The sequence below is a fragment of the Mus caroli genome, unplaced genomic scaffold, assembly GCF_978045245.1.
Source record: "Mus caroli unplaced genomic scaffold, Mus_caroli_1 scaffold_11, whole genome shotgun sequence".
Lineage (NCBI taxonomy): Eukaryota > Metazoa > Chordata > Mammalia > Rodentia > Muridae > Mus > Mus caroli.
This window is the reverse complement of record NW_028227266.1, coordinates 21,096,610-21,122,112: the sequence shown is the minus strand read 5'-3', so window position 1 is coordinate 21,122,112 and position 25,503 is coordinate 21,096,610. Positions and strand designations below refer to the sequence as shown.

Here is a 25,503-nt window from a genome sequence, read left to right as displayed (position 1 = left end):
GTACCAACTTCTGCATTAGTTAGGGTTTTACTGTTGTGAACAGACACCATGACCAAGGCAAGTCTTATAAAAAAACAACATTTAATTGGGGCTGGCTTACAGGTTCAGAGGTTCAGTCCATTATCATCAAGGTGGGAGCATGGCAGTATCCAGGCAGGCATGGCACAGGAGGAGCTGAGAGTTCTATGTCTTCATCCAAAGGCTGCTAGTGGAAGACTGACTTCCAGGCAACTAGGGTAAGGATCTTATACCCACACCCACAGTGACACACCCATTCCAACCAGGTCACACCTATTCCAACAAGGCCACACCTTCAGATGGTGCCACTCCCTGATCCAAGGATATACAAACCATCACGTTACTATAAGACAGAACAGAAGAGTAACAGTGAACCCAGGATAAAGATATGGGAGGAATTCTAAGGTCTTTTGTTTCTTCTAAAGTCTGAAGCCTTGAGTTTTAAAGTATGCAGTTCAAATGCAAGATCATGAGTTGTTCAGGGTATAGTAAAGGAATGGTGGGATGGATTGGGATGACATGGACCCTGCTCTCATATGGGAGGCAAGAAGACCACTCTAATTGTGTGTGGCCCCTTCCGTTGTTAATCCACATCAAAGGACATGCACAGAAGAAACTTTGCATTTTGCCTGCTTGCCCCTACTCTCCCCAGCAAACTCATTTATGCTGTTGCTGCTGATGATATTAAATCTGAACCCAGCAATTCTCTAGAAATTCCTCAGGCTTCTAGCACCAGATTGGGCATATGGGACATCAAGCCTTTTGAATGAATAAACAACTATGTCCTTGGCCTTTCCAGGGTAAAGCAGCCAGTGTTAAACTACTGAACTACTCATACCAAAGCCAATTTAATAAATCATACAGATAGATTTAAAACTAGATATAGAACTAGATAAAGAGATAGAGATAGAGATAAAAGGAGGCAGAGAAAGAGAAAGAGAGAGAGGGGGAGGGGGAGGGGGAGTGGGAGGGGGAGAGGGAGAGGCATTACAGAACCTGAAAAGCAGAGAACTCAGATGAAGTCAGATTTTGTTATTACAAAGGCACCTGTATTCAGAAGACTTTTAGAATCTTCCCAAAGGTAAGAGAATGCTGATAGCATTGCTGTTAATTAAATATTAATGTTCTTTACTCTTGTCCACTTGGTTTCATGTTTATGACTGAACTTTTATTATTCAGGCTACTGATACATTTCCCTACATTCTAGCTTGTATTAAATATATTTACTCATGTTTTCCACATTTTCTCCTAAAGAACTTCATTTTTTAAAGACCTTCATGATGTTATATTGGTCACATATACTATGAATCATCAGACTCAGTATGTATATTTAAATGTATATTTTCTTAGCTTTTATTTTCTTTTTAAAATTTTATAGGCTGAGGCAGTCTTTGTTTATCTTCAATATTTATTCTATTGACTTTGTAAAAATTCAAATCCATGATTTTACCTTTTCCTTTGGTTAGAGACATCACACACCTGCCCAACTCCCCCTAACTTTATTGACAGAAATAGTTATTCCTTTCTCTATTTTGGCAATTTTGTATTATTAAATTGACATATGCCTCAATATTTCCTTTTCAGGACAAAACATTTTTCATTATTGATCTTAGGCCTGTTGTACTAACTTTGTGATGCTAAGTAATATTTACTGATAACTGATGGGGGAGTTCCTAACTCCCTTTGTTTTCCCTGTTCAGCTTTTCCTCCTGAGTTCTTTTCTACTCTCCAGGTTATCCCTGTCTTATAGGCTCCTCTCTTTTGTGTGGTCCAACCTTAGGGTACATTGAGCTGGTAGAGAAGTTTTGAAGGGGTCTGAGCAAGGGGGATTTTCTAGAAAAATGCCATGTCTGTTTCATTTAACAGTGTTTGGATTACTTTGTTACTAAATTCCAATTTTTCTCATCTTCCCTCCTTCTTTAGTCTTCTTCATTTCTTCCCCTCTTTTCTCTCTCCTCCCCTGATCTACGATTCTAGAAGTCTGGGTTGGGTGGATCATCCATTACTAGGTTCCTGAGAGACTTCAGTCACCAGAGTTCTCTTATCACTGTGTTACAGTGTGTGGCTGACATGGAAAATAGACATTATAACATGGTGGTTTGGGATTGCATGTTAACACAGCCTAACTTAGCTTAAATATGATCAATGAAGGAATGAATCAAATGATCAATAGAAGGGACAGCATGTTTTGTACAATTAGCATTCTAGAAACTATTTTTAAGTCTTATTATGTGGTAATAGTTTCTATGTTCTTGAATATCCTTTGCATATTTACTCAATTTAAGCAAAAAGTCCTCAAAAATACTGAATTGTTAGAAAGTTAATAAAATTTATTCTTAGCCAAAGAGTGTCTTCTTTTGTATTGATTGCTTTTCTTGCCTGAAGCTAGAATCTATAGGAGGAGATGATCAGAGGGAAGCTACATTAGAGCACAAACAATATTCCTTTCAATTATTTATCAACTTGTGAATTGGGTGAACAATATTCTTGAACAAACACAGATTTAATATCTGTATATGAATGGAATTCTCAAGTTCAGGTAATAAGCCATAGGGTAAGACTCTGGAAGAACAGAATCAATTTATTCAGAATGGTTTTGATGCTTGCAATTGGTTGATTAAGGAATGTGTTTAATGTTATGAATGGAGATTAAAGTAAAACTAAGGATTAACCAAACATGCAAAGTGTAAACAGAATGTCATGGGTAGGGTGGCAAGACCACTAGGGGACACTGGCAAAAGAGTGGCTTGAGAGAGAAAGGAGGAACCTTCCTGGCTTCCTGGGATTCTCTGAAGGTTCTACTCAATTCTTACTCCTGCTCTGCCCCACCTATTGCCCCTAGAGGGGAAGGTTCTTCTAAGACAGAATTGAAGAGGGAAGGAGTTCCATGGAATTTCTCTGCTTGCTTTTGTACTGGGTTAGTGCTGGTGAGTGGGTGAAAAGTCAGAAGCATTATAGAACCTGAAAAGCAGAGAACTCAGATGAATATATGGAGAATCTGGGAGGGCAGTGAACTTGAAAATCTTTGAGTACTGAGATGCACAGGTGCAAAAGGCAGAGAACATGGTAAGCTGGGTATCCAGATGTATAGGATCTAAGAAACGTGTTTGATGGAACATCACACCTTCTCCACCTGTCGTCTGCTCTGGGCTTGTTGAGACTATCTCAGAAACTAGTCATCATGACTCATCCAAGATGGCCTCTTTCTTTTCCCCTGTAATAATGCTGTGCCTAGAATTGCCACATCTAGCCCTCCCCCCAGAACAGAGCATTGTGTCAGGGTTGCAAAACTTGGTTGAACAGCCCTGAAAAGTACTCAGGAGTGCACAGTATGAGACTGCCTGTCCTCAGAAACTGGAAAGCTAAATTTTCTTGGTTTATTTCACTTGGGAAGATATAATGGAAAAGTGAGCCACTGTTATGTTCACTGTCCCCAATTAAGTCCTTTAAGTAATTCATCTGAAACTTTAAAGCCTTTCCTCCCCCGGGAAGATGAGTCCTTTTATTCCTACTCAGATACATACAAACTATGCGGAACCCTTTGTAATCTAACAGATTAAGACAGAGCCAGCTTCTTCTGTACTGCCTAACCGTGAAACACCCAAAATGCCTCCTTGGCTCTCTGCTTCATTTACAAGGCTTCCATTTTTTTCAATGCAACATCTCCATCTCACTTGTTTTTTATGGCAATAAAGTTTTTAGCTTAAAAATAAACAATGTCCATTTATTATAAAACGACTTACACAAAAGTGGTTTTGCTCTTCCTCATATAGCTAAAAACCTGAAGGCAGATTGCAGCTGCCCTTGATCTCTGGGGTTCTTTAGTTTTTTTCCTCTTTTGGTTCCAGAATGGCTCTTGCAGCTGCACACATTGTATCTGAGCTCAAGGTAGAAAGATAAAGGGAAAGCAACAAACCAGTTCCGTCTATTTTTTCAGATAAAGGAAAACCTTTATTTGATACCTCAGAGACTTTCCAACCAGTTTTCTCACACCAAGGCACCATTAAAGGTAAAGAAAATTCAGATGAGTTTTCAGGGGAAATGTCAAGGAGTGAGTTAAAGCTGACTCTAGGGACAAGTGAAAAGCTGGTTACAGGAGCTTGTCCCTTCCCAGGTTCCTTCTCCAGGCTCATATCCTGAATTCTTTTTTTTTTTTCCAATTTTTTATTAGGTATTTTCTTTATTTATATTTCAAGTGCTATCCTGAAAGTTCCCTATACCCTCCCCACCCTGCTCTCCTACTCACCCACTCCCACTTCTTGGCTCTGGCGTTCCCCTGTACTGGGGCATTTAAGTTTGCAAGATCAAGGGGCCTCTCTTCCCACTGATGGCCGACTAGGCCATCTTCTGCTATATATGCAGCTAGAGACACAAGCTCTGGGGGTACTGATTAGTTCATATTGTTGTTCCACCTATAGGGTTGCAGACCCCTTCAGCTCCTTGGGTACTTTCTCTAGCTCCTCTATTGGAGGCCCTGTGTTCCATCCAATATGCTGCATTCTTATCAACCTTATTCATGTGTCCCATATGTTCACAGAACCAGCATCATTTTTTATCCTTATTGCATAATGTATTGTAAAATTTCTGAGGAAATGTACATATGATAGGCTTCATGTAAAACATGGTGAAAAGGACCCTGGGAGAACTCAGAACTCTCCCCAGAATTCTTTGTCAAGTGACCTTCAGCACGGTGCTGAGTCCACGAAAGGATTCGCTCACTCTCTAAGACTCCCAGGCACAGCTCTTCAGAGGGGGCACACAGACAGAGACAGATGTCTTGAGCACCACTTCTAGAAGCTGACACAGGACAAGCACAGTATGTACATGTACAACATGTACATGTCTTGAGGAGAAGCAAACCATTAGGCCAGAGGGAACATTAAAATGTGTCCTTGTTAGGAAATGTTGGAGGAGGGACTATTTAAACAATGCCCTATGGCCCTGTGACACTTATTATTGTGGGCCACATCTATTGTCTAGCTCCTCCCATTGTTAGTTCTATACTAATGTCTCCTTATAGGTCCCTATGGAGCCTGAGCCATGCTTCCCCTACATGGTCACTCAGAATTTATGACTTTAAATAAAATACAGGTTGTGAAAATTACTCATGCTATTAATCTATGTAAAAGTTTTACTGAGTTATAATTTATGCAAAAGCCATGTAACCCTCTTAATGTACAGCTCTGTGAGTTTTGGTATTTATACAATTACTGAAATCAAAATATAGAACAATTGTATCATGTAGGGAGAGTTCTCTGAGCTTTTTATTTCAAGGTATTCCCTTCTTTTCTATCCATAGCCATGACAACCATTTGGGTTTTTTTGTTATTGAAACTTTTGTTGTGTGCACTCTGCAGACTAGTGCCTCCCTCAATCAACACAAAGAAAGCTTCTTCTTGTAGTATATGAGTATCAACATAGAGATCCACAAATGTGCAGACAGTGAGATACTCAATCCTATATTGGACATTTTCATCAAAACTCCTCTTCCTAAGGCTCAGGGATCTATGCAGAAGAGGAGGCAGAAAGATTGTAAGCATCAGAGATGATGGATGACTCCAAGGAAACAGTGTCTTCCAGACACAAGACTGAAACACATATGAATTCGCAGTGACTGAGAAAGCACATGTAAGATCTGCACCAGTTCAAGTCAAAACGAGTCCTAGCCTTGAGAAAGGGAAGGAGACATGGGCTGCCACCCTAATCAAGAAGCTTGTAATTGATACTTGCTGGCAAAGAGTAAATCAGTTTTGTCCAATAAAATGCCACTCAGTATATCAACCACACTCCAGGGCAGGCCCACACTCCTGGAAACCTCCCCTCCACAAACCCCAATGCCTGTGGCTTCTTATTCTCCAATCTCACACTCTCAGTGAGTGGCTGAGCATGAAGCTCTCATATCCACATGCATTCTCCCTGGATCTCAGTGTTATCCTGATTAAATGCTCCAAAGTACAGTCTTAACTGTTAACATGTTTTCTTAATGAAACATCAAAGAGTTCTTCTCATTTGGGAGAAAATACCAAATGATTATTAGCACAAGGGACCACATGAGCCAAGCACTTTCCTCTCTCCTCTACCTAGACCCAGCTTCTTAGGCAGAACATTGGCTTTCTCTGGACTTCTGGACTATATGCTTATGATCCTGCTGAGCACCTTGCTTTGCTTTATCTAATTAACAGCATCTTCTTTCAAAGTGACATCAGAAGTGGCTATCACGTGTGTCTGTCTCCCCAGGTAGACAGAGCTGCCCCAGGGTCAGGTGCCTGTTTCATCCAACTTTGTACCTCCAGTGTCTAGCATAACACCCAGTTAAGCTTATCTGTGATTCTTAATTAGTAGAACAAAAGACACTCACCAAAATGGAAAGGAAACAACACAGCCTGACTAACTGGCTTCTGCAATACTACCCTTTGACTTAATTTTAGATATGATATTTATTTAAGGTTATATATTAAGTTGATTAATAAGGAAGCATATTTTATCTTTTTATATGTCTTAGCAAAGAGCTGAGAATCTCTTTTAATAACATGTCCTCAGTTTCTGCATTAGTTTACCTGCCTCTTAGTGCACTAATAACTCCTCTTTGGCTCTCTAGTGCTTGCACAGAGTGCAGTCCAGAGAAAGTATCAATTTTTACAGACAGTGAGTGCTTTTGCAGTGGTGGGATACTGATGCTAGTGGACACTGAGTGACTCTTCAAAGAAGAGCAAGGGGTCAACAGAGTCCAGAGTTATATCAGAAGATACAGGAAGAGGGAGGTACCTGGTACATGTGTAAAAAGTGAGAAGAGGATCCCAGAGGGTGGCTGGGGAGATGTGAAAGGTCAGAAAGACCTGGGTCATATTCTGCATGAATGAGTAAATCTTTGGAGCCTGCAGAGAGATGTGTGGAAAGTATATTTTCCATGCCCACCATGAACGGATTCTTGATCCACTTGGGTCACTGTGAAATCCTGAATCATTTCAGCCTTTAACCAGCAGGAGGTGAGGACCATCTTCTCTGGATGCTGCATGAAAATGTAACTACAGGTTGGCTTGCTTGCCACTGTGATGTGAGAGAAAAGAACATGAGGTATATTAGAGCACTGAGATTCTAGTCTTGCTTTCCCATTTCTGCAGTATGTACTTTCTCCTGATATCAGCTGGGAATCCTATTTCCCTTTTGATTTTATGGTATTCATTTGTTTGGGGGTCCCTTTGCCTGCAACTTTTCTCAGTATTCATTTTCACATCTGGTTTAAAAAATGAATGCTGTTTTCATATCTCTAAAAGCCAAGAGGAAGTTTGAATGCCGTAAAAGGATGTTGTTTTACAAACTGTAAAATGCCAAGAAAACTGTATTCATATGTGAAGTAGGCATCCATATTGCTTAAGTGGGGGAAAAAGAAATTATCTTTTATACTTGTATTATGATGTCATGTAATTCTGCTATATGGTAGCCTAGAAAAATCTCATTTTTTCCTACAGTAGAGACCCATGCACTTTATGAGCAAGACAGAGCTTCTCATCTGAGCCAAGAACCCTCAATGGAGTGACCATTAAGCTAATAACACAATGAAAAAGTAAGAAATGGCATCTTCCCTATATATCTGTATCTTGTTCCAAAATTTTGATAGTTTAATTAAAATTAAAACAAAAAGAAAAAGAGTGATGTATGCTATCAGACACCAGACATTATCTCTAGACACACACTTGGGGTATTGCTGACAAGCAGTGTGGCATGCTCCAGGCTCCCCAGGGTCTCCAAACTTCTTCCATGCAGATCATAGGCCTGTAGGTAGTATCAGGAGATAGTATAAGGATTATGTCCTAATACTATAGTTGCTAAAATTAAACACTGTTTAAGCCATTGATGCTTTTTAAAAGCTTTTAAGCATTTTATCCCTTAACTTTCTTGACAGAGTATCATCTGGTAAAGCTTCAATCAGATGAGGAAACCAACGCTGGAGGAGGGTTAAACAGACTAGTCACATAGACACTGAGAACATGTGAATTGAGTCTCCGAGAGGTCAACAACAGGGCCTGTGCTCTCAGATTCTTTGCTCTAGACACCGAATGAAGGAGAAAACGTGGGAACATCACTGGACCTGCTGATGAGTCAGTTACCTCTCCTTGCAGTGAGATGAATGAAATACAGAGAAACTAAATTTCACTAAAATAAAAATACCAAAGTGACCTTCTCATTCATTTGAGTCTATAGCTGTAGTTAGAAACTACCACCCACTGTACAAACAGGAAGTTATTTCCAGGATGCTGGGATGATGCTTTGAAGCATCAATTGATGTGCTTCTTCCCAAATACAGCCCATGTACTCATTTCCCTTGGTATATAACCTTGACTGTACCAATACACAATATAATAGTACTGAGCATCTGAATATGTCATGAGGAGTACTATAAACAGCTTGAAGAGACATGATTTTTTTTCCACTGCAAAAGAATGTATCTTCAAAGTCCCATCCTAACTGGAAAGCTATTTGTAATTGATACTGCCTAAAATGGGAAAATCCATTTGCATCAATGAAATGTCACTGTTGCAGTGGTTTGAAGGAGAATGGCAATAGGCTCATAGATTTGAATACTTGGTCATCAGACCCTATTTGAAAAGATTAAGAGTTGTGGTCTTGTTGGAGGAATTGTGTCACTGGGGATCTGTGGGGCATCCACCAGACAGAAGAACTGATAAGGTTGTAGCAAAAGTTCAGAACCCCAATAAAACTCAAAACTGAGAGCAGCAAGAGTTCAAACTAGCTCCCAGCCAGGTACCTGTCCTGGAACACATGACCACTAAATCCCACTAGAAGAACCATGACAGTCAATTATGTAGGGACAACACCTGGAGTCCATCCCCATGCAAATAGAGGGCACCTAACATCTCAGACTGAGCCAATGGGAAGATCTACCCCTAGATCCCACTCCACCCTAAAAATGTTGATACTGTTCCTGTCTACAAGAAATAAAGTGCATGGGGATTTCACTGAAGATCATCTAAGAGTTTTCTCTCCCAAAGCATTCATCCTGGATCTCAACCTTGCCCAACAAGCTGGATGCCTGCTTAACTGCAGCCACTTCCTGCCTGGTGGTTCTGGCTCTGGCTCTGGCTCCTAGCTGCCTGGTGCATTTCACTGCCTACCACCAACTCTGGGCAGTACTGGCCACATAAGAGGCCTGGAAGCTCACCTTGTTTTGGTTTCCCCTCAGAGAGCTGTAACACTTTGGCCCTTCTGACCATGCCCAAGCCCCACAAAACCTCTCATTCCTGCCAGCCTGGCTAAGGATTCTCAGTTGACTGCCCCTGGTATGCAGATCAGCAAAGATGATCTTTTGGGTTTCAAAAGCCTGAGTTACTCCCACTGTCTGTCTGCTGCCTATGGATCTGGATATCAAAGTCTCAGCTACTTTACAACCTTGTCTGCCTGTAGGCCACCATGTTTCTTGTTATGCTTCCCATAATGATGACAATGGAATAAACATCTGAATCTGTAACCAAGCCCCAATTACATTCTTATTTTTATGAAAGTTGCCATGATTATGGTGTCTCTTCACAGCAATAGAACACTGACTAAGACAACTGGGCATATCAACCACTCTCCAGGGCAGGCCCAGGAGTAGTTGGCCAACACAAAACTGACTCTGTGCTTTTTTAAAGGAGTAATTTTTGTTTTATTTTACTTTGTTATTTTTTGTTTTGTTGTTTTTGTTTGCTTGCTTTGATTTTCACTTTGTGTGTGTGTGTGTGTGAGTGTGTGTGTGTGTGTGAGAGAGAGAGAGAGAGAGAGAGAGAGAGAGAGAGAAGGAGAGAGAGAAAGAGAGAGAGAGGAGAGTTATAACAGAAAGTTAGGTGCATAACAAGGTAGGGAGAGTCTAGAATTGTTGGGGAGAAAACATGATGAAAATATATTATAAGAAAAAATTAAAATAATATAGAATATTTTTCAATAAATAGGTTTAAAGGCCCTGTGCACACATGTGCACAGATACACACACACACACACACACACACATTGCCAAGGCAATGATCATTTACATCAGAGAGCCTTAGCAATGAATATGGGAGAATACCACAAGAAGTAATTTTCCCAACCCAGGAAGGAGGCTGAAGAGACAGGAGTGTTGGACTGTGTGTGGTATGAGATGTGAGGCAAGAGTAATTGCATTTCCTCTCCTGGTTGGAGAGAGAACTGAATGAGAAGGTGTCTGGCATGTGAGGAGGCCACACGATAAAAGGAGAAATCAGGCTCTAGAATCTCCAGATGTCATGACAATTTACATTTAACACGGACATGTTGGGAGAAAAGGGAGCAGAGACAGAACCACAGTTTCCTGCAGCCCAGAGCTGGCTAGAGATGATGTCAAATTTCCATTCTCTAGAAGGTTATGGGTATTTAGCCAGCAGAGAAAAAGGAAAAGGAGAGATCCAAGGACCAGGAACCTGAAGGAACTATCACAAAATGTTGCAGCCCCTTTTCCAGAGTCAGAGCCAGACAGTGGTCCAGAAAAGGATAAATGTTCTGGAGGGTCAATGGAATGTTTCCTTTCTTAACCCTAATTGCCCTTTTACCCTGATGCTAACCTGGTAGGATAAGGCCCCAACCACTATCATGCTTTCTGTAGATATAAAGAGGCTGTCCATGAACTTAGATAAGTCCTTACAGCCAGTCCCTTAGAAAATCCTCCCTGGACTGAAATCTTCCCAATGACTAAGTTTACTCTGAATTAATTAAGATTATGCCTCTTGATATTCAACTTATCAATAATGCAGAAAAATTTGACAGAAGGCCATCTCTTCCTGCACTAGTAAATAGCTGGTCAAATTGTATGCCATCCTTATGAAGCTATCAACAATGCCTGTGTCTTACAGGAAATGACATTGGACTGACTGCATGCATGACTAAGTCCACCCAGAGTGGAGGGTTGACCCACTGGTGTATTAAGTCTTCGTAGAAGAAGCAATTAGGAAGGAACAGAACCTTAATAGACATTTGCCTGAGTAGTGCTAAATAAGGCTTCCCCTTAGGGACAGCCATAGTATTAGACTGGAGAACTCAAGTGGACATACTGAGAAAAACCAATTAGAGAATTTAAATGTACATGATGGGCTTTAAGGTAGACAATGAGGACACCAGGGCTTATAGGGAATACAATAGGTAAAGTGGGGCTTTCAGAGGAGCAAAAAAATCAGCAGGAGGTATCGAACTGAGAGCTACAAAGGTGGAAATGCTGGCACAGGGCAGACAGATAGGGTCTTAGAAGGGAGCTGTCTGACTCAACAGAGCTTGCAGAATGATAGAAACTTAAGAGCAGTTTTGGCTGCATTGTGTCCTTAATTGGGGCAGGTTCTGTTACAGTTTGCTTTTGTGAGAACAGGGGGAAAGGTCGTGTTTAAAAAACTGCCAGCAGGACAACAGGGCAGAGAGAGTGGGCACACACAGTGATCAACTGTATCCCCTTAGCAAGGAGGGAGCAATCATTTACATGCAAACAATAGTTAGGCTAATTGCATATTATTTCCAAGTACTCACTGAAGGAAGCTTGATGGGGGATCACGATTAGGTAATGTTTAACAGTCTTAGTTCATATCCCCCCCTCTTTACCTATGAGTAATAACACTGAGTTTGATTTGTGTTATTTTATAATTTAGCTAATTTAATGATTCAGATATATCTCCCTCCCACTTTCTTTAAAGTAGATGTCTCATCACTCACTAAGTTCCAGAAACAATGCTAACAAGCTCACCTGTAAGATGAAAGGATTTTGTGTGAAGGTTTTTGCCTGTGTCTTGTTTTTGGACAGAGCTATGTATGCTATAATGTGTAAGGTACTTGAAACTGGTAGGTTCTCAAAGCTCAGATAATCTCTCAACACTATAGCTTCTCAACCATGGTAGTTGAAGTGGATGTGACTTGTGAGGGAGAGGGAACGGCAAGCTGAAACACACTAAGACTGATGCTCACCAAGGCCTTGGTTGAAAAGCCCCAGACAACAACTGCGTGTCGACACACAGAGATAGACACACAGAGATATTGGGGAGGTAAGTGGGAGGTAGGCTCACACCTGACTGCCCTTCTGAGTTTCGGGGGAGTCTGACATGCTTAAGAGAATGTAGAAGGGTGGGACACTGAGAGCTGAACTTAAAATGGGGGAGGAGGTTAGAAATGGATGAAATTGAAAGGTTCTAAGCTTGAGGATAAAAAGAGCCAGAAAGCCAGATACAGGGATGCTGTGTCTTCTGCCAACATAGCTTTGTGTCAGATAAGACCAGAAATGATAACACTGATCTAGAGATATGGCCTAAGAAGGTTGAAACAACCTAAGTCTATGATTGGGTGGATGGAATTTTCCAGGACTTATCCTAACACTAAGAAGACCCATTATTGATAGAATCTCAGACATGGGAATCCAAGACTGACTTTAGTCCCATTGGCTTTGAAACAAAGTGGGTACTGGGTGAATGTGGTCTTTCCTTTTGGTGAGTTCAGTGAGTTCAGATGAGGATGGACTGGCAAAATGAATGGTCTCTCACCAGGTTCCCCCACTTCTTCCAAGGATAAAGGCAATGTTGTGTTGCCCATTTCAATGGAAACTGATGACAGAAGAATGCTATACATTGTTCATGCCCCCAGCTGTTTATCAGTTGTCTCTAGAAAAGACCTTGTGAAACCAAGGTAAGGATCTCAGGGTCTATAGCACATCCCTCAGCAAATACTACAGCAGAAGTGGGAGACAGCTCCGTGAAGTAACAAGAGGAGATGTAGTTCAAGAACCTGAGGAGCACAAGGTGTGAGAGGTACTTGGGGGGAAACAACCCCTGCTGAACCTTAAAGAACAGGCAGAATTTAGATAAACCCAGACCAAGATGGAAGTCAAGTGCTTATGCCACGAGTGTGGGAATGACAAGAGCTGCCCATGGAGCCACACAGATTGGCTTTGGCACGAAGTTGAACAAGTGGCTGTTCAGCAACGGCTGTTGGAATTTCTACCACGTGGACTCCTATCAAGGTTTATTTATTTTCTTTCACTCTTCTCTAATTTATAGTTCTTTCACTGCTTTTTTTCTGAAGGCAATATGAATTAAAGGGACACATTTAGGGAGTAGTAAATTGGGCACATTTTTGGCATTTTACATTAGAATTATGTGGCACAAAAGGAAGCCCAGCTAAGAAGGGTTTGGATCACAGGCAGGTTTCTGTATAAACACTGGAACAGAACTGTTTGTGCTCAAGGCAGCCACAGAATAAAGTTCTACTAAGGTTGAGGCTAGGTTGCCAAGGCTTCCCCCCTCCCTCATTTTTGTGTACCTGAAAATTTCTGCTTTAGCCAATAAATAAATTTCTCACAAATGAAACAGAACACTGAACTGCTCCCAGCTCAATGGGCATGATTCCTTTCTGCTTCTCTTTGTGCACTGGCCACTGGCCCAACTTCAGGAATGAAACAGAGGGTGCAATTATCCAGTGTCTAGTGACAATGACATCTTCAGGACGAGTGTGCTAATAGTAGTGGAGAGCCAGGGTGCAGGGATTTGTTTGGGTGTTCAAAACATTTCCTCAGGTGGAATTTAAGATGGTAAATGAGCCTTCAGCAGAGAATGGTTATTGCCTGAGCCTTGGAACCATAGCCTTATTGTTGATTATTATATCTTGGGGGGCTGTGCAGTCTCTTCAGTATGCTTGCTGTCATGTTTCATAAACATCAAAGGCAACTTGGCAGTGGTACTGCAGAGCCCAAGGATCCTGGGCACAGGAAGCCTGCTGAGATCCACTCTGGAGCGCGGGCTGGTTTCAGAAAAGGCAGTGTTCAAACGCTAGTCGGTGATAATGAAGAGGTGTGCTAAGCAAGTGTGTGTGTGTGTGTGTGTGTGTGTGTGTGTGTATGTGCGTGTGCAAGTTAGGTGAGTCTAAGGGACTGGGTCTACTGAAGTCAGCAGTAATTCACTCTGAGACTCCACACTAAAGGAAAAAAAAAAAAAAAAAAAAAAGCCTGTGTGAGTCCCTGGAAAGCTCCCAGCTGAAAGTTTCATTCTAAGAGTTGGGAGCAGGGATTGAACCAGAGAGTAGAGAGTGGATATCACAGTAATCATGAATTTAACTGCAAAGCCAAACCATTTCGAGAACATCAGAAAACTATCAGCAATACCAGCAAAGCACAGCAGTGACTGGAAGAATTCTTCTTTGGCCAGGAAGGGCAGGCTGAAGACTGTGACTAGGAGAATGACTTACGCGGGGCATGTTAGGCAGGCAGGCATGAAATGGCCCCACCACCCAGAGTTTTCATGTATGAAGCAGCAAGCTCATATTTTCTAGACACCCGATTTTTTTTCTTGTCCACTAGATCTTTCTAGAAAACATGGGACAATAGTAGTTTAACTAGAGAGTTACGGTGCTTTGATATTGCAGGGATGAAACTCACTAAATTCAGATTAATTTTATTTATTCAAAGCAGCAACCTGGGCAAACACTACCATCAACAACTCGACAAAGAATGTATTTCTGACTAATGTTCATTGAGAAGGCACAGGACAGACAGAAGGGGCCTCCTTGCCTTCCGCTCTCTCTTGGTGTCAGCACTATGAATAGGGCTTTCCAAACCTCTGATGTTTCAAAAACAAAAACTAAATGAAACAAAAAACCCACAATAGTTCAATGATCATGCATTGAGGAAAAATGTATAATGAAAACTTGCTATTTTTGCTAGAAACAGACTCTTCATGCACTACTCTAGGGTTAACTATAGTGCTCTCTGCCAGTGGAGCGGAGAGTGAAATATCGCATTGGTAAGTGTTACTGACAAGTTGCAAATTTATACAGAAACAGCAAAAACATCTCACATCTGCATTCTTAAAAAAACACAGTACTGAGCTTTGAAAACTATGAATTCTGCTTATTTAAACTTACCAGATTGGGGGATTCCCCTCTCCTTAGTTAACAAGGGAAAGAAAGAAAGAAAGAAAGAAAGAAAGAAAGAAAGAAAGAAAGAAAGAAAGAAAGAAAGAAAGAAAGAAGAAGAAAAAGGAAGAGAGAGGAAGAAAGGAAAAGGAAAGAAAAAGAAAAAAAAAAGAAAATAAAGGAGGAAAAAGAAAGAAGATAAAAATCCTCCCTAGCAGCAGCTAAGACTCTCACAGCTCTCTCCTGTCCCACCTGTTCCAGCCTCTAAAGCCAGGGCACTTACCTTAAAGGAGGAGTAGAAGGAGCCCCACTCCTCAGCCACCAGTGCTTCAGTGAACGTCACAATTTCAGTGCAAGCTACTGGGGAAGAATCTAGCATCGGCACAGTCTGGTTGGCATGAAAGCTGCCCTCTGTGAGGTTAGCTGGCATGGCTCAGGCAGGGTCAGGTCTCACTGTCTCTGCACCTGCAGCTGGATGAGAGAGTTCAGTTAGCCGGGGCAGCAGCTGCTGATCGATTGCTCAGTGCCTCTTCTGCCTCTCAAGGCTTCTGGCTATTGCTCACCAGAACGCAGGCACAGAGCCCTCCCTGAGCCCACCTCAGTGAAGTGTTCTGCCTGACGACAAGAAAGATCCACGTGCTGCTTGCTCTCTCCTCTGCAGTTATGATCCTGAAGCCAGCACAGCCCTCACCATCCCACAGACCTGCCCAGTGTAGCCGCATCCTACGGGGACACCCCAAGGCCCTGCTCACGTTTCCTGGATGGGCTTGCATGTCCAGTGTGCTTTCCTAACTTGTGTGATAGACCTTTATCTCTGCTCCAGTTTCCAATAAGGAGCAATTGGGATATTTAGCTGGTCCACTAATTCAGGTCATGTTTGTGCTTCTGATAGCTGTCAGAGTTATGCGTTTGTTTCAGCTAGTATCACTTTCTGACATAGAATTCTCATCTCATCATTCAGTTAGCAATATAACACTTTGATTTACTAAATGTAAGCAAACAGTACCCATGATTCTACTGAAACCTTACTCGGAGGTAGGAGTCTGTGTTTGTCTCATAATATGACTAGGGGTTTCCTATGAGAACTCATCTCGTGAGTGTGGTCTCCTCTGCTCCTTTCCAGAATGCTCACGATTTACTGTAGAACAGACTGCTGTGAATTCAGTTTTAAATATTCTCTAGGACCTGAGGTTGAAATAACCAAAGCCACAAGCCTGATTCTTTACAGTCACAGCCAATCTGTGAGCCATGTAGACCAACCTTTGCTTTACTGCCCCCGGTAACTGATAGGGGTTCTCTATCACAAAAGAACATGACTTAGGGAAATATCCTGGGGAAGTCTTAGTGTGACTTATCCAGCAGCAGGAAGAAGTCAGTGGGCTGGACAAGGGAAGACATTAAGTCCACAAGAGAAGGGCTTTGACATGCCAGAGCTGAGTAAGTGCATTCTTAGAGAAAGGGTCAAAATTAAACAAAGACTCAAAGACAAAACAAACACTTCTCTCTGCACGAGGTCCTTCTGGCAAAGAAACATGAGAAGATGCTCAACCACATTGGCAAAGCAAAACAATTTAAGCAGAACTTAAATCTAGGAGCACAGACAGGAGATGACAATTCCAAAATATTGACAAGATTTAAGGGACATTAAAAAAAAGGGTGTATGTTTTCATTCTGATGCAAACTTAGTTGGCATGGTAACTTCAGAGAGCAGAATGCCATGAGGTTGGAATCATACTTGGGTGGTGATCCCTTTTATATTGGGTTATTTTCAATGTGTTAACTTTGGGGGTGTTCATTATGCTGCACTTTTTAAGACATGAATTTTTCTATAAGAATTTTATGCTTCAACAGTATTTCTTTTTATTGAAAATAGATTTTTCCATACTATTGTATTTTGATCATGGTTTCCCCTCCTCCAGCTCTTCTCCTTATTTCCTCACTCACAAATCCACACAAGCTTTTTACTCTCTCTCTCTCTCTCTCTCTCTCTCATTAGAAAACAGGCATCTGAGTAAAAACAACAACAAACAAGCCAGAATGGAACAAAACAAACAAACAAACAAACAAGGAGAAAAAAGAGCCAAAGAAAAAGCAAAAGAAACATAAAAGAAGCATACAGACACAAAGACACACATTTGCACATACAGAAATCCCATGAAAATACAAAACTAGAAACTGTAACATATTCACAAAAGACCATTAAGGTTAATGCACAGACAAAACATTATGAAGTATGAGCCTTACAAAACATCCCCTAAATACCACTGAGTTCATGTAGTGTTAGCCATCTACTGATGAGCATGGGACATAGCCGCAAGTGTTGTTTGTATACCCAGTGTGAGATTCTATTAGAGAAAATTAATTTTCCTATGTGAGCCATTGTCAGCTGGAGAGAGTTTCCAGATTAGAGATGAGGGCTTGTGTCAACTTTCTCTTTCAGCACTGGGACCCCATCTAGCTTAGATCTCTGCAGATCCTACGCATGCTGCCAGTCTCTGTGAGTTCATATGTGCTACAGTCCTGTTGTATACAGATGATCTCTTTCCTAGATGTCCTCATCCCTACTGTATCTTACAATCTCCACATTTCCCTGAGCTCTGAGGGGAGGGATTATGATGGACACATCCCATTTAGAACTGAGTGTCCCAGTGTCTCACTCTGCACATTGCCCAGCTGTGGGTCTCTGATTTGCTCCCATCTACTGCAGAAGGCAGTTTATCTGATGATGGCTGAGAAATGCCATCTATGGGTGTAGCAGAATTCCACTAGAAGTCATTCTGCTACTATGTTCTTTTAGCAGATCAATAATATTTGTTTGCCCCCTAAGTCCATAGCCCATCTAGTCTCAGGTTCTCGGCCAGCCAGGCAGTGTCTAGGATGGGTCACATCTATAGAGCTTTAAATCCAATCTGATAGTGGCTACCTACTCTGACAACAACTTTTGTGGCAAAATTGTGTAGAGCAGCTTTCAAGTAGGTTACAATTTTAGATGGAAAAGTTTGTAGGTGGGCTGGTATTTATCTTTGTCCTCTGGTAGCATGCAAAGAATTTGCCGATACTACGAACAGTATTCAGGAAGAGTATCTAATCAGGAGGAGTATCTAAGTAGGCACCCGCTTGGCTTCTCCATGTTCAACTAATTATGTAGGTGTTCTTAAAATTATTTCTTTTTAAAAAAATTCATGAATGAATGGATATATGCAGCTGCCAGGGATGGAAAGGTGAGGGAACATCTAGAAAGTCCCAGACACCTGGGATGTGGGAGGTTCCTAGGATTCAATGTGGGTGACCTTAGCCCAAATGCCCAAAAGTGGTGATATGGAACCTGAAGAGACTACGTCCAGTAGTTAGACAGGCCCCTAGTCCTCCATGGAGGGATGGGGATACTAAACCACCTTCAAATTTTTCAACCCCCAATCTTTCCTGTCTCAAAGAAATGTGGGAACAAAAATGGAATAGAGGCTGAATAAATGACTGAGCAGTGACCAGCCCAACCTGGGATTCAACTCACGGTCAGGTACCAAACCCTGACACTATTACTGATGCTATGTTGTACTTGCAGAGAGGCGCCTAGCATGACTGTCCTCTGAGAGGCTCCACCAGCAGCTGACTGAGACAGATGCAGATACTCACAGTCAAGCATTGCACTGAGGTTGGGGACACTTATGAAAGAGTTAGGGGAAGGATTGAAGGAACCAAAGGGGATGGCAATCTTATAGGAAGACCAATAGTGTTGACTAACCTGGACCCCTGGGAACTTCCAGAGACTGATCCACCAACCAGAGAGAGTACATGGGCTGGTCCAATGCATATGGCACTTATGTAGCAGAGGACTGCCTTGTCTGACCTCAGTAGGAGAGGATGCACCTAATCTTGTAGAGTTCTCTGGTTCAACTCTGTTTATACTATATTCATATATACTATTCTACCCAGGTGGGTGAGCTTAAGATGACAAGACAGCAGGACAATAACAACCTGAGCCAGGCCTGAGTGTACAGTGGGTATGGGTGGTCCCAACACACAAAGATAGGTTCTAGTATTTCTTCTTACTCATCTGTATTAGTCTGAAATCAAGAAGTCTGGCTGCTGTCAGGGTCTTACTTGAAGACCTCCACTTCTAGGTTCCCTCATGCCATTGACATAATTCTCCCGGGCACAAAACTCATGCAGTTGCTCATTTAGAGTCAGCTCAGAAATGGGTGAGTGGGACATAATGTGTGTAATGGTGTAATGGTTTTAAGGAGTATCATACATGCCACACACACCCTTTTAGCTTTTCCTCATCTCATTGGTTTAAGAGTATCAGTGAGCCTCACTGCCATACAGGTCATGCTGCCTGCTTGTTCCTGTTAAGAAGTGAGGAGTTTTTCCACTCTGCCTTCTCTCTATTTTCCCTATCTAGAGTAAGCCAGCCTGGTTGTGTTTGGGAACACAGGCTTGTGGCAGAGCTTCAATGGCCATTGTTACTATCAGCTTTTTTTTACAGATGTGTATATCAAAGTAAGAAGGAAATTAGCTCTGGATTCACTCAGGATAAAGGAGAAGGGGATTCCCCTTGCCCTGTGCACCCACTCCCATGTTTGTGCAAGAAAACTGACACTGTGAGAATTTTACTAACTTTTTCCAGTTCATATAGATCCTGGGGCATTTTGATCTGAACTTAGGACTCTGCCTCTATGGTCATGCTATCAGCTCAGATGGGAAATTAATATTGGTGTAGATAACACTGTTTCCTATTGCTAAAGAAGAAATTAATTGTGTGACTGGTTAAAAAGACTTGTAAGGAAGCTGGACTTCAAAGACATCCATCACACAGTTGGAGCAGAAAAACCATAAAGTTCATTGTTTCTGTGGATTTGATACACTTATCCTTTAATCTAGATCCTAGGCTGTGTGAAGCAATATGGTTTTTCTTCAAAGAAATAAAAAGCAATTGAAACATATTTTTCTTTAGACTTGGTATCCAGAGCTTTTATGCAAAAGGGCTGAGTTCTCTTAGGCATGGATGATGATGGTGCTCAGCAAAGCAGCCTCCACCAGCCCTGCCTCCCATGGGGCCTCTCTGTGAGTGCCTCTGGGTCTGCTGTCAGCTCACCGGTGACTTCTGTGTAGTAATATGTGTATTTTTTTTTCTTACACAGTGCTGCAGGCCACGTGGTGAGACAGCAGAGACTCTGGGCTAATCTGAGAGGGGTCAATTCTCAAGCTTACTGCATGGCTACAGAAAAGTAAGGCCTCACAGCAGAAAAAGCTGAAACAAGATTCATGGGTACCCATACTCAAGAGAAAGTGATGCTATGGATGTGTGTGTGTGTGTGTGTGTGTGTGTGTGTGTGTGTGTGTTCCAGGTCCCAGACAGCACAAGTATCAGCCAAACACCTGCCCTCCACACTGTTCCCCAATGCTCATGTTTGAGAGAAGAAGCTTTGAATAAGAAAAGACTGGATCCGGCCTGATCAGCGCCAGGGTAGCGGGAGCACAGGGTTGCCTGACACCCGCCAGCTACCCACGACCCCCACCGCAGGATTTTGGAACTGCTGGTGAGTGGAACACAGCTTCTGCTCCAATCCAATTGCGCGGGACCTGAGACTGCATTAGTTAGGGAAGCAGAAACCGGCCCAAGTAGGGCCACAGGCCTCATCCGGCCAGATCAGCGCCAGGGTAGCGGGAGCTCAGGGTTGCCTGACACCCGCCAGCTACCCACGACCCCCCGCCGCAGGATTTTGGGACTGCTGGTGAGTGGAACACAGCTTCTGCTCCAGTCCAATCACGCGGGACCTGAGACTGCTCTGGTTGGGGAGAGAGAAATCCGGCCTACTTAGGGCCACAACCCTCTTCCGGTCAGAAAAGCACCGGGGCAGCTGGGGCGCAGGGTCAGCTGACACTCGCCAGCTACCCACAACACCCGCCACAGGATCTTAAGACTTCTGGTGAGTGGAGCACAGCTTCTGCTCCAATCCAATTGCACGGGACCTGAGACTGCATTAGTTAGGGAAGCAGAAACCGGCCTGAGTAGGGCCACAGGCCTCATCCGCCGGATCAGCGCCGGGGTAGCGGGAGCACAGGGTTGCCTGACACCCGCCAGCTACCCACGACCCCCGCCGCAGGATTTTGGAACTGCTGGTGAGTGGAACACAGCTTCTGCTCCAATCCAATTGCACGGGACCTGAGACTGCATTAGTTAGGGAAGCAGAAACCGGCCCTAGTAGGGCCACAGGCCTCATCCGGCCGGATCAGCTCCGGGGTAGCGGGAGCACAGGGTTGCCTGACACCCGCCAGCTACCCACGACCCCCCGCCGCAGGATTTTGGGACTGCTGGTGAGTGGAACACAGCTTCTGCTCCAGTCCAATCACGCGGGACCTGAGACTGCTCTGGTTCGGGAGAGAGAAATCCGGCCTACATAGGGCCACAACCCTCTTCCGGTCAGAAAAGCACCAGGGCAGCTGGGGCGCAGGGTCGGCTGACACTCACCAGCTACCCACAACACCCGCCACAGGATCTTAAGACTTCTGGAGAGTGGAACACAGCTTCTGCTCCAATCCAATTGCACGCGGGACCAGAGACTGCATTAGTTAGGGAAGCAGAAAACCGGCCTGAGTAGGACCACAGGCCTCTTCCGGCTGGACCAGCACCGGGGTACCTTCAGCTACCCACGACCCCCGCCGCAGGATTTAGAGACTGCTGGTGAGTGGAACACAGCTTCTGCTCCAATCTTTAAACAGTGACAACGATAACAACTAACCCCAGAGATTACCAGATGGCGAAAGGTAAACGTAATAATCTTACTAACAGAAACCAAGACCACTCACCATCATCAGAACCCAGCACCCCCACTTCGCCCAGTCCAGGGCACCCCAACACACCGGAAAAGCTAGACACGGATTTAAAAGCATATCTCCTGATGATGATAGAGGACTTCAAGAAGGACTTTAATAACACACTTAAAGAAATACAGGAGAACACTGCTAAACAGGCAGAAGAAAATAAAGAGGAAGCACAAAAATCCCTTAAAGAATGGCAGGAGAACAATGCTAAAGAGTTACAAATCCTTAAAGAAAAACAGGATAACATAATCAAACAGGTAGAAGTCCTTACAGAAAAACAGGAAAACACATCCAAACAGATGATGGAAATGAACAAAACCATACTAGACCTAAAAAGGGAAGTAGACACAATAAAGAAAACCCAAAATGAGGCAACACTGGAGATAGAAACCCTAGGAAAGAAATCTGGAACCATAGATACGAGCATCAGCAACAGAATACAAGAGATGGAAGAGAGAATCTCAGGTGCAGAAGATTCCATAGAGAACATCGGCACAACAATCAAGGAAAATGTAAAATGCAAAAAGATCCTAACTCAAAACATCCAAGAAATACAGGACACAATGAGAAGACCAAACCTACGGATAATAGGAGTGGATGAGAATGAAGATTTTCAACTCAAAGGACCAGCAAACATCTTCAACAAAATTATAGAAGAAAACTTCCCAAATCTAAAGAAAGAGATGCCCATGAACATACAAGAAGCCTACAGAACTCCAAATAGACTGGACCAGAAAAGAAATACCTCCCGACACATTATAATCAGAACAACAAATGCTCTAAATAAAGATAGAATACTAAAAGCAGTAAGAGAAAAAGGCCAAGTAACATATAAAGGCAAGCCTATCAGAATTACACCAGATTTATCACCAGAGTCTATGAAAGCCAGAAGATCCTGGACGGATGTTATACAGACACTAAAAGAACACAAATTCCAGCCCAGGCTACTATACCCAGCCAAACTCTCAATTAACATACATGGAGAAATCAAAGTATTCCACGACAAAACCAAATTCACACATTATCTCTCCACGAATCCAGCCCTTCAAAGGATAATAACAGAAAAAAAACAATACAAGGACAGGAACCACGCCCTAGAAACAACAAGAAGGTAATCCCTCAACAAACCTAAAAGAAGACAGCCACAAGAACAAAATGCCAACTTTAACAACAAAAATAACAGGAAACAACAATTACTTTTCCTTAATATCTCTTAATATCAATGGACTCAACTCCCCGATAAAAAGACATAGACTAACAAACTGGCTACACAAACAAGACCCAACATTTTGCTGCTTACAGGAAACTCATCTCAGAGAAAAGGATAGACACTATCTCAGAATGAAAGGCTGGAAAACAATTTTCCAAGCAAATGGCATGAAGAAACAAGCTGGAGTAGCCATTCTAATATCTGATAAGATTGACTTCCAACCCAAAGTCATTAAAAAAGACAGGGAGGGACACTTCATACTCATCAAAGGTAAAATCCTCCAAGAGGAACTATCAATCCTGAATATCTATGCTCCAAATACAAAGGCAGCCACATTCATTAAAGAAACTTTAGTAAATCTCAAAGCACACATTACACCTCATACAATAATAGTGGGAGACTTCAACACACCACTTTCACCAATGGACAGATCATGGAAACAGAAACTAAACAGGGACACAGTGAAACTAAGAGAAATTATGAATCAAATGGATCTGGCAGATATCTACAGAACATTCTATCCTAAAACAAAAGGATATACCTTCTTCTCAGCACCTCATGGTACATTCTCCAAAATTGACCACATAATTGGTCACAAAGCAGGCCTCAACAGATATAAAAATATTGAAATTGTCCCATGCATCCTATCAGATCACCATGGACTAAGGCTGATCTTCAATAACAAAATAAATAATAGAAAGCCAACCTTCACGTGGAAACTGAACAACACTCTTCTCAATGATACCTTGGTCAAGGAAGGAATAAAGAAAGAAATTAAGGACTTTTTAGAGTTCAATGAAAATGAAGCCACAACATACCCAAACTTATGGGTCGCAATGAAAGCATTTCTAAGAGGAAAACTCATAGCTCTGAGTGCCTCCAAAAGGAAACTAGAGAGAGCACACATTAGCAGCTTGACAACACACCTAAAAGCACTAGAAAAAAAGGAAGCAAATTCACCCAAGAGGAGTAGACGGCAGGAAATAATCAAACTCAGGGGTGAAATCAACCAAGTGGAAACAAGAAAAACTATTCAAAGAATCAACCAATCAAGGAGCTGGTTCTTTGAGAAAATCAACAAGATAGATAAACCCTTAGCCAGACTCACTAGAGGGCACAGGGAAAGCATCCTAATTAACAAAATCAGAAATGAAAAAGGAGACATAACAACAGATCCTGAAGACATCCAAAACACCATCAGATCCTTCTACCAAAGGCTATACTCAACAAAACTGGAGAACCTGGATGAAATGGAGAAGTTCCTAGACAGATACCAGGTACCAAAGTTGAATCAAGATCAGGTTAATGATCTAAACAGCCCTATATCCCCCAAAGAAATAGAAGCAGTCATTAATAGTCTCCCAACTAAAAAAAGCCCAGGACCAGATGGGTTTAGTGCAGAGTTCTATCAGACCTTCAAAGAAGATCTAATCCCAGTTCTTCACAAACTATTCCACAAAATAGAAACAGAAGGTACTCTACCCAACTCATTCTATGAAGCCACAATTACTCTGATACCTAAACCACAAAAAGACCCAACAAAGATAGAAAACTTCAGACCAATATCCCTTATGAATATTGATGCAAAAATCCTCAATAAAGTTCTTGCTAACCGAATCCAAGAACACATCAAAATAATCATCCATCCTGACCAAGTAGGTTTCATCCCAGGAATGCAGGGATGGTTCAATATACGGAAATCCATCAACGTAATCCAGTATATAAACAAACTCAAAGACAAAAACCACATGGTCATCTCGTTAGATGCGGAAAAAGCATTTGACAAGATCCAACACCCATTCATGATAAAAGTCTTAGAAAGATCAGGAATTCAAGGCCCATATCTAAACATGATAAAAGCAATCTACAGCAAACCAGTAGCCAACATCAAAGTAAATGGTGAGAAGCTTGAAGCAATCCCTCTAAAATCAGGGACTAGACAAGGCTGTCCACTTTCTCCATACCTATTCAACATTGTACTTGAAGTCCTAGCCAGAGCAATTCGACAACAAAAGGAGATCAAAGGGATACAAATTGGAAAAGATGAAGTCAAAATATCACTTTTTGCAGATGATATGATAGTATATATAAGTGACCCTAAAAAATCCACCAGAGAACTCCTAAGCCTGATAAACAGCTTCGGTGAAGTAGGTGGATATAAAATTAACTCAAACAAATCAATGGCCTTTCTCTACACAAAGAATAAACAGGCTGAGAAAGAAATTAGGGAAACAACACCCTTCTCAATAGTCACAAGTAATATAAAATATCTTGGCGTGACTCTAACTAAGGAAGTGAAAGATCTGTATAATAAAAACTTCAAGTCTGTGAAGAAAGAAATTATAGATCTCAGAAGATGGAAAGATCTCCCATGCTCATGGATTGGCAGGATCAACATTGTAAAAATGGCTATCTTGCCAAAAGCAATCTACAGATTCAATGCAATCCCCATCAAAATTCCAACTCAATTCTTCAACGAATTAGAAAGTGCAATCTGCAAATTCATCTGGAATAACAAAAAACCTAGGATAGCAAAAACTCTTCTCAAGGATAAAAGAACCTCT

At 42.1% G+C, this 25,503-nt stretch overlaps 1 protein-coding gene across 2 annotated transcripts in view; it reads right to left on the bottom strand.

Annotated features, from left to right (window-relative positions):
• Npsr1 (neuropeptide S receptor 1) overlaps positions 1-15,334 on the bottom strand; it is a 203,064-nt gene extending 187,730 nt beyond the window's left edge. For both annotated transcript variants that reach the window (XM_021172302.3, XM_021172303.2), the window contains exon 1: positions 15,188-15,334. In XM_021172302.3, coding sequence (XP_021027961.1) covers positions 15,188-15,334 — 147 coding nt within the window. The remainder of the gene's footprint in view (positions 1-15,187) is intronic.
• Positions 15,335-25,503: the final 10,169 nt, after the last annotated feature.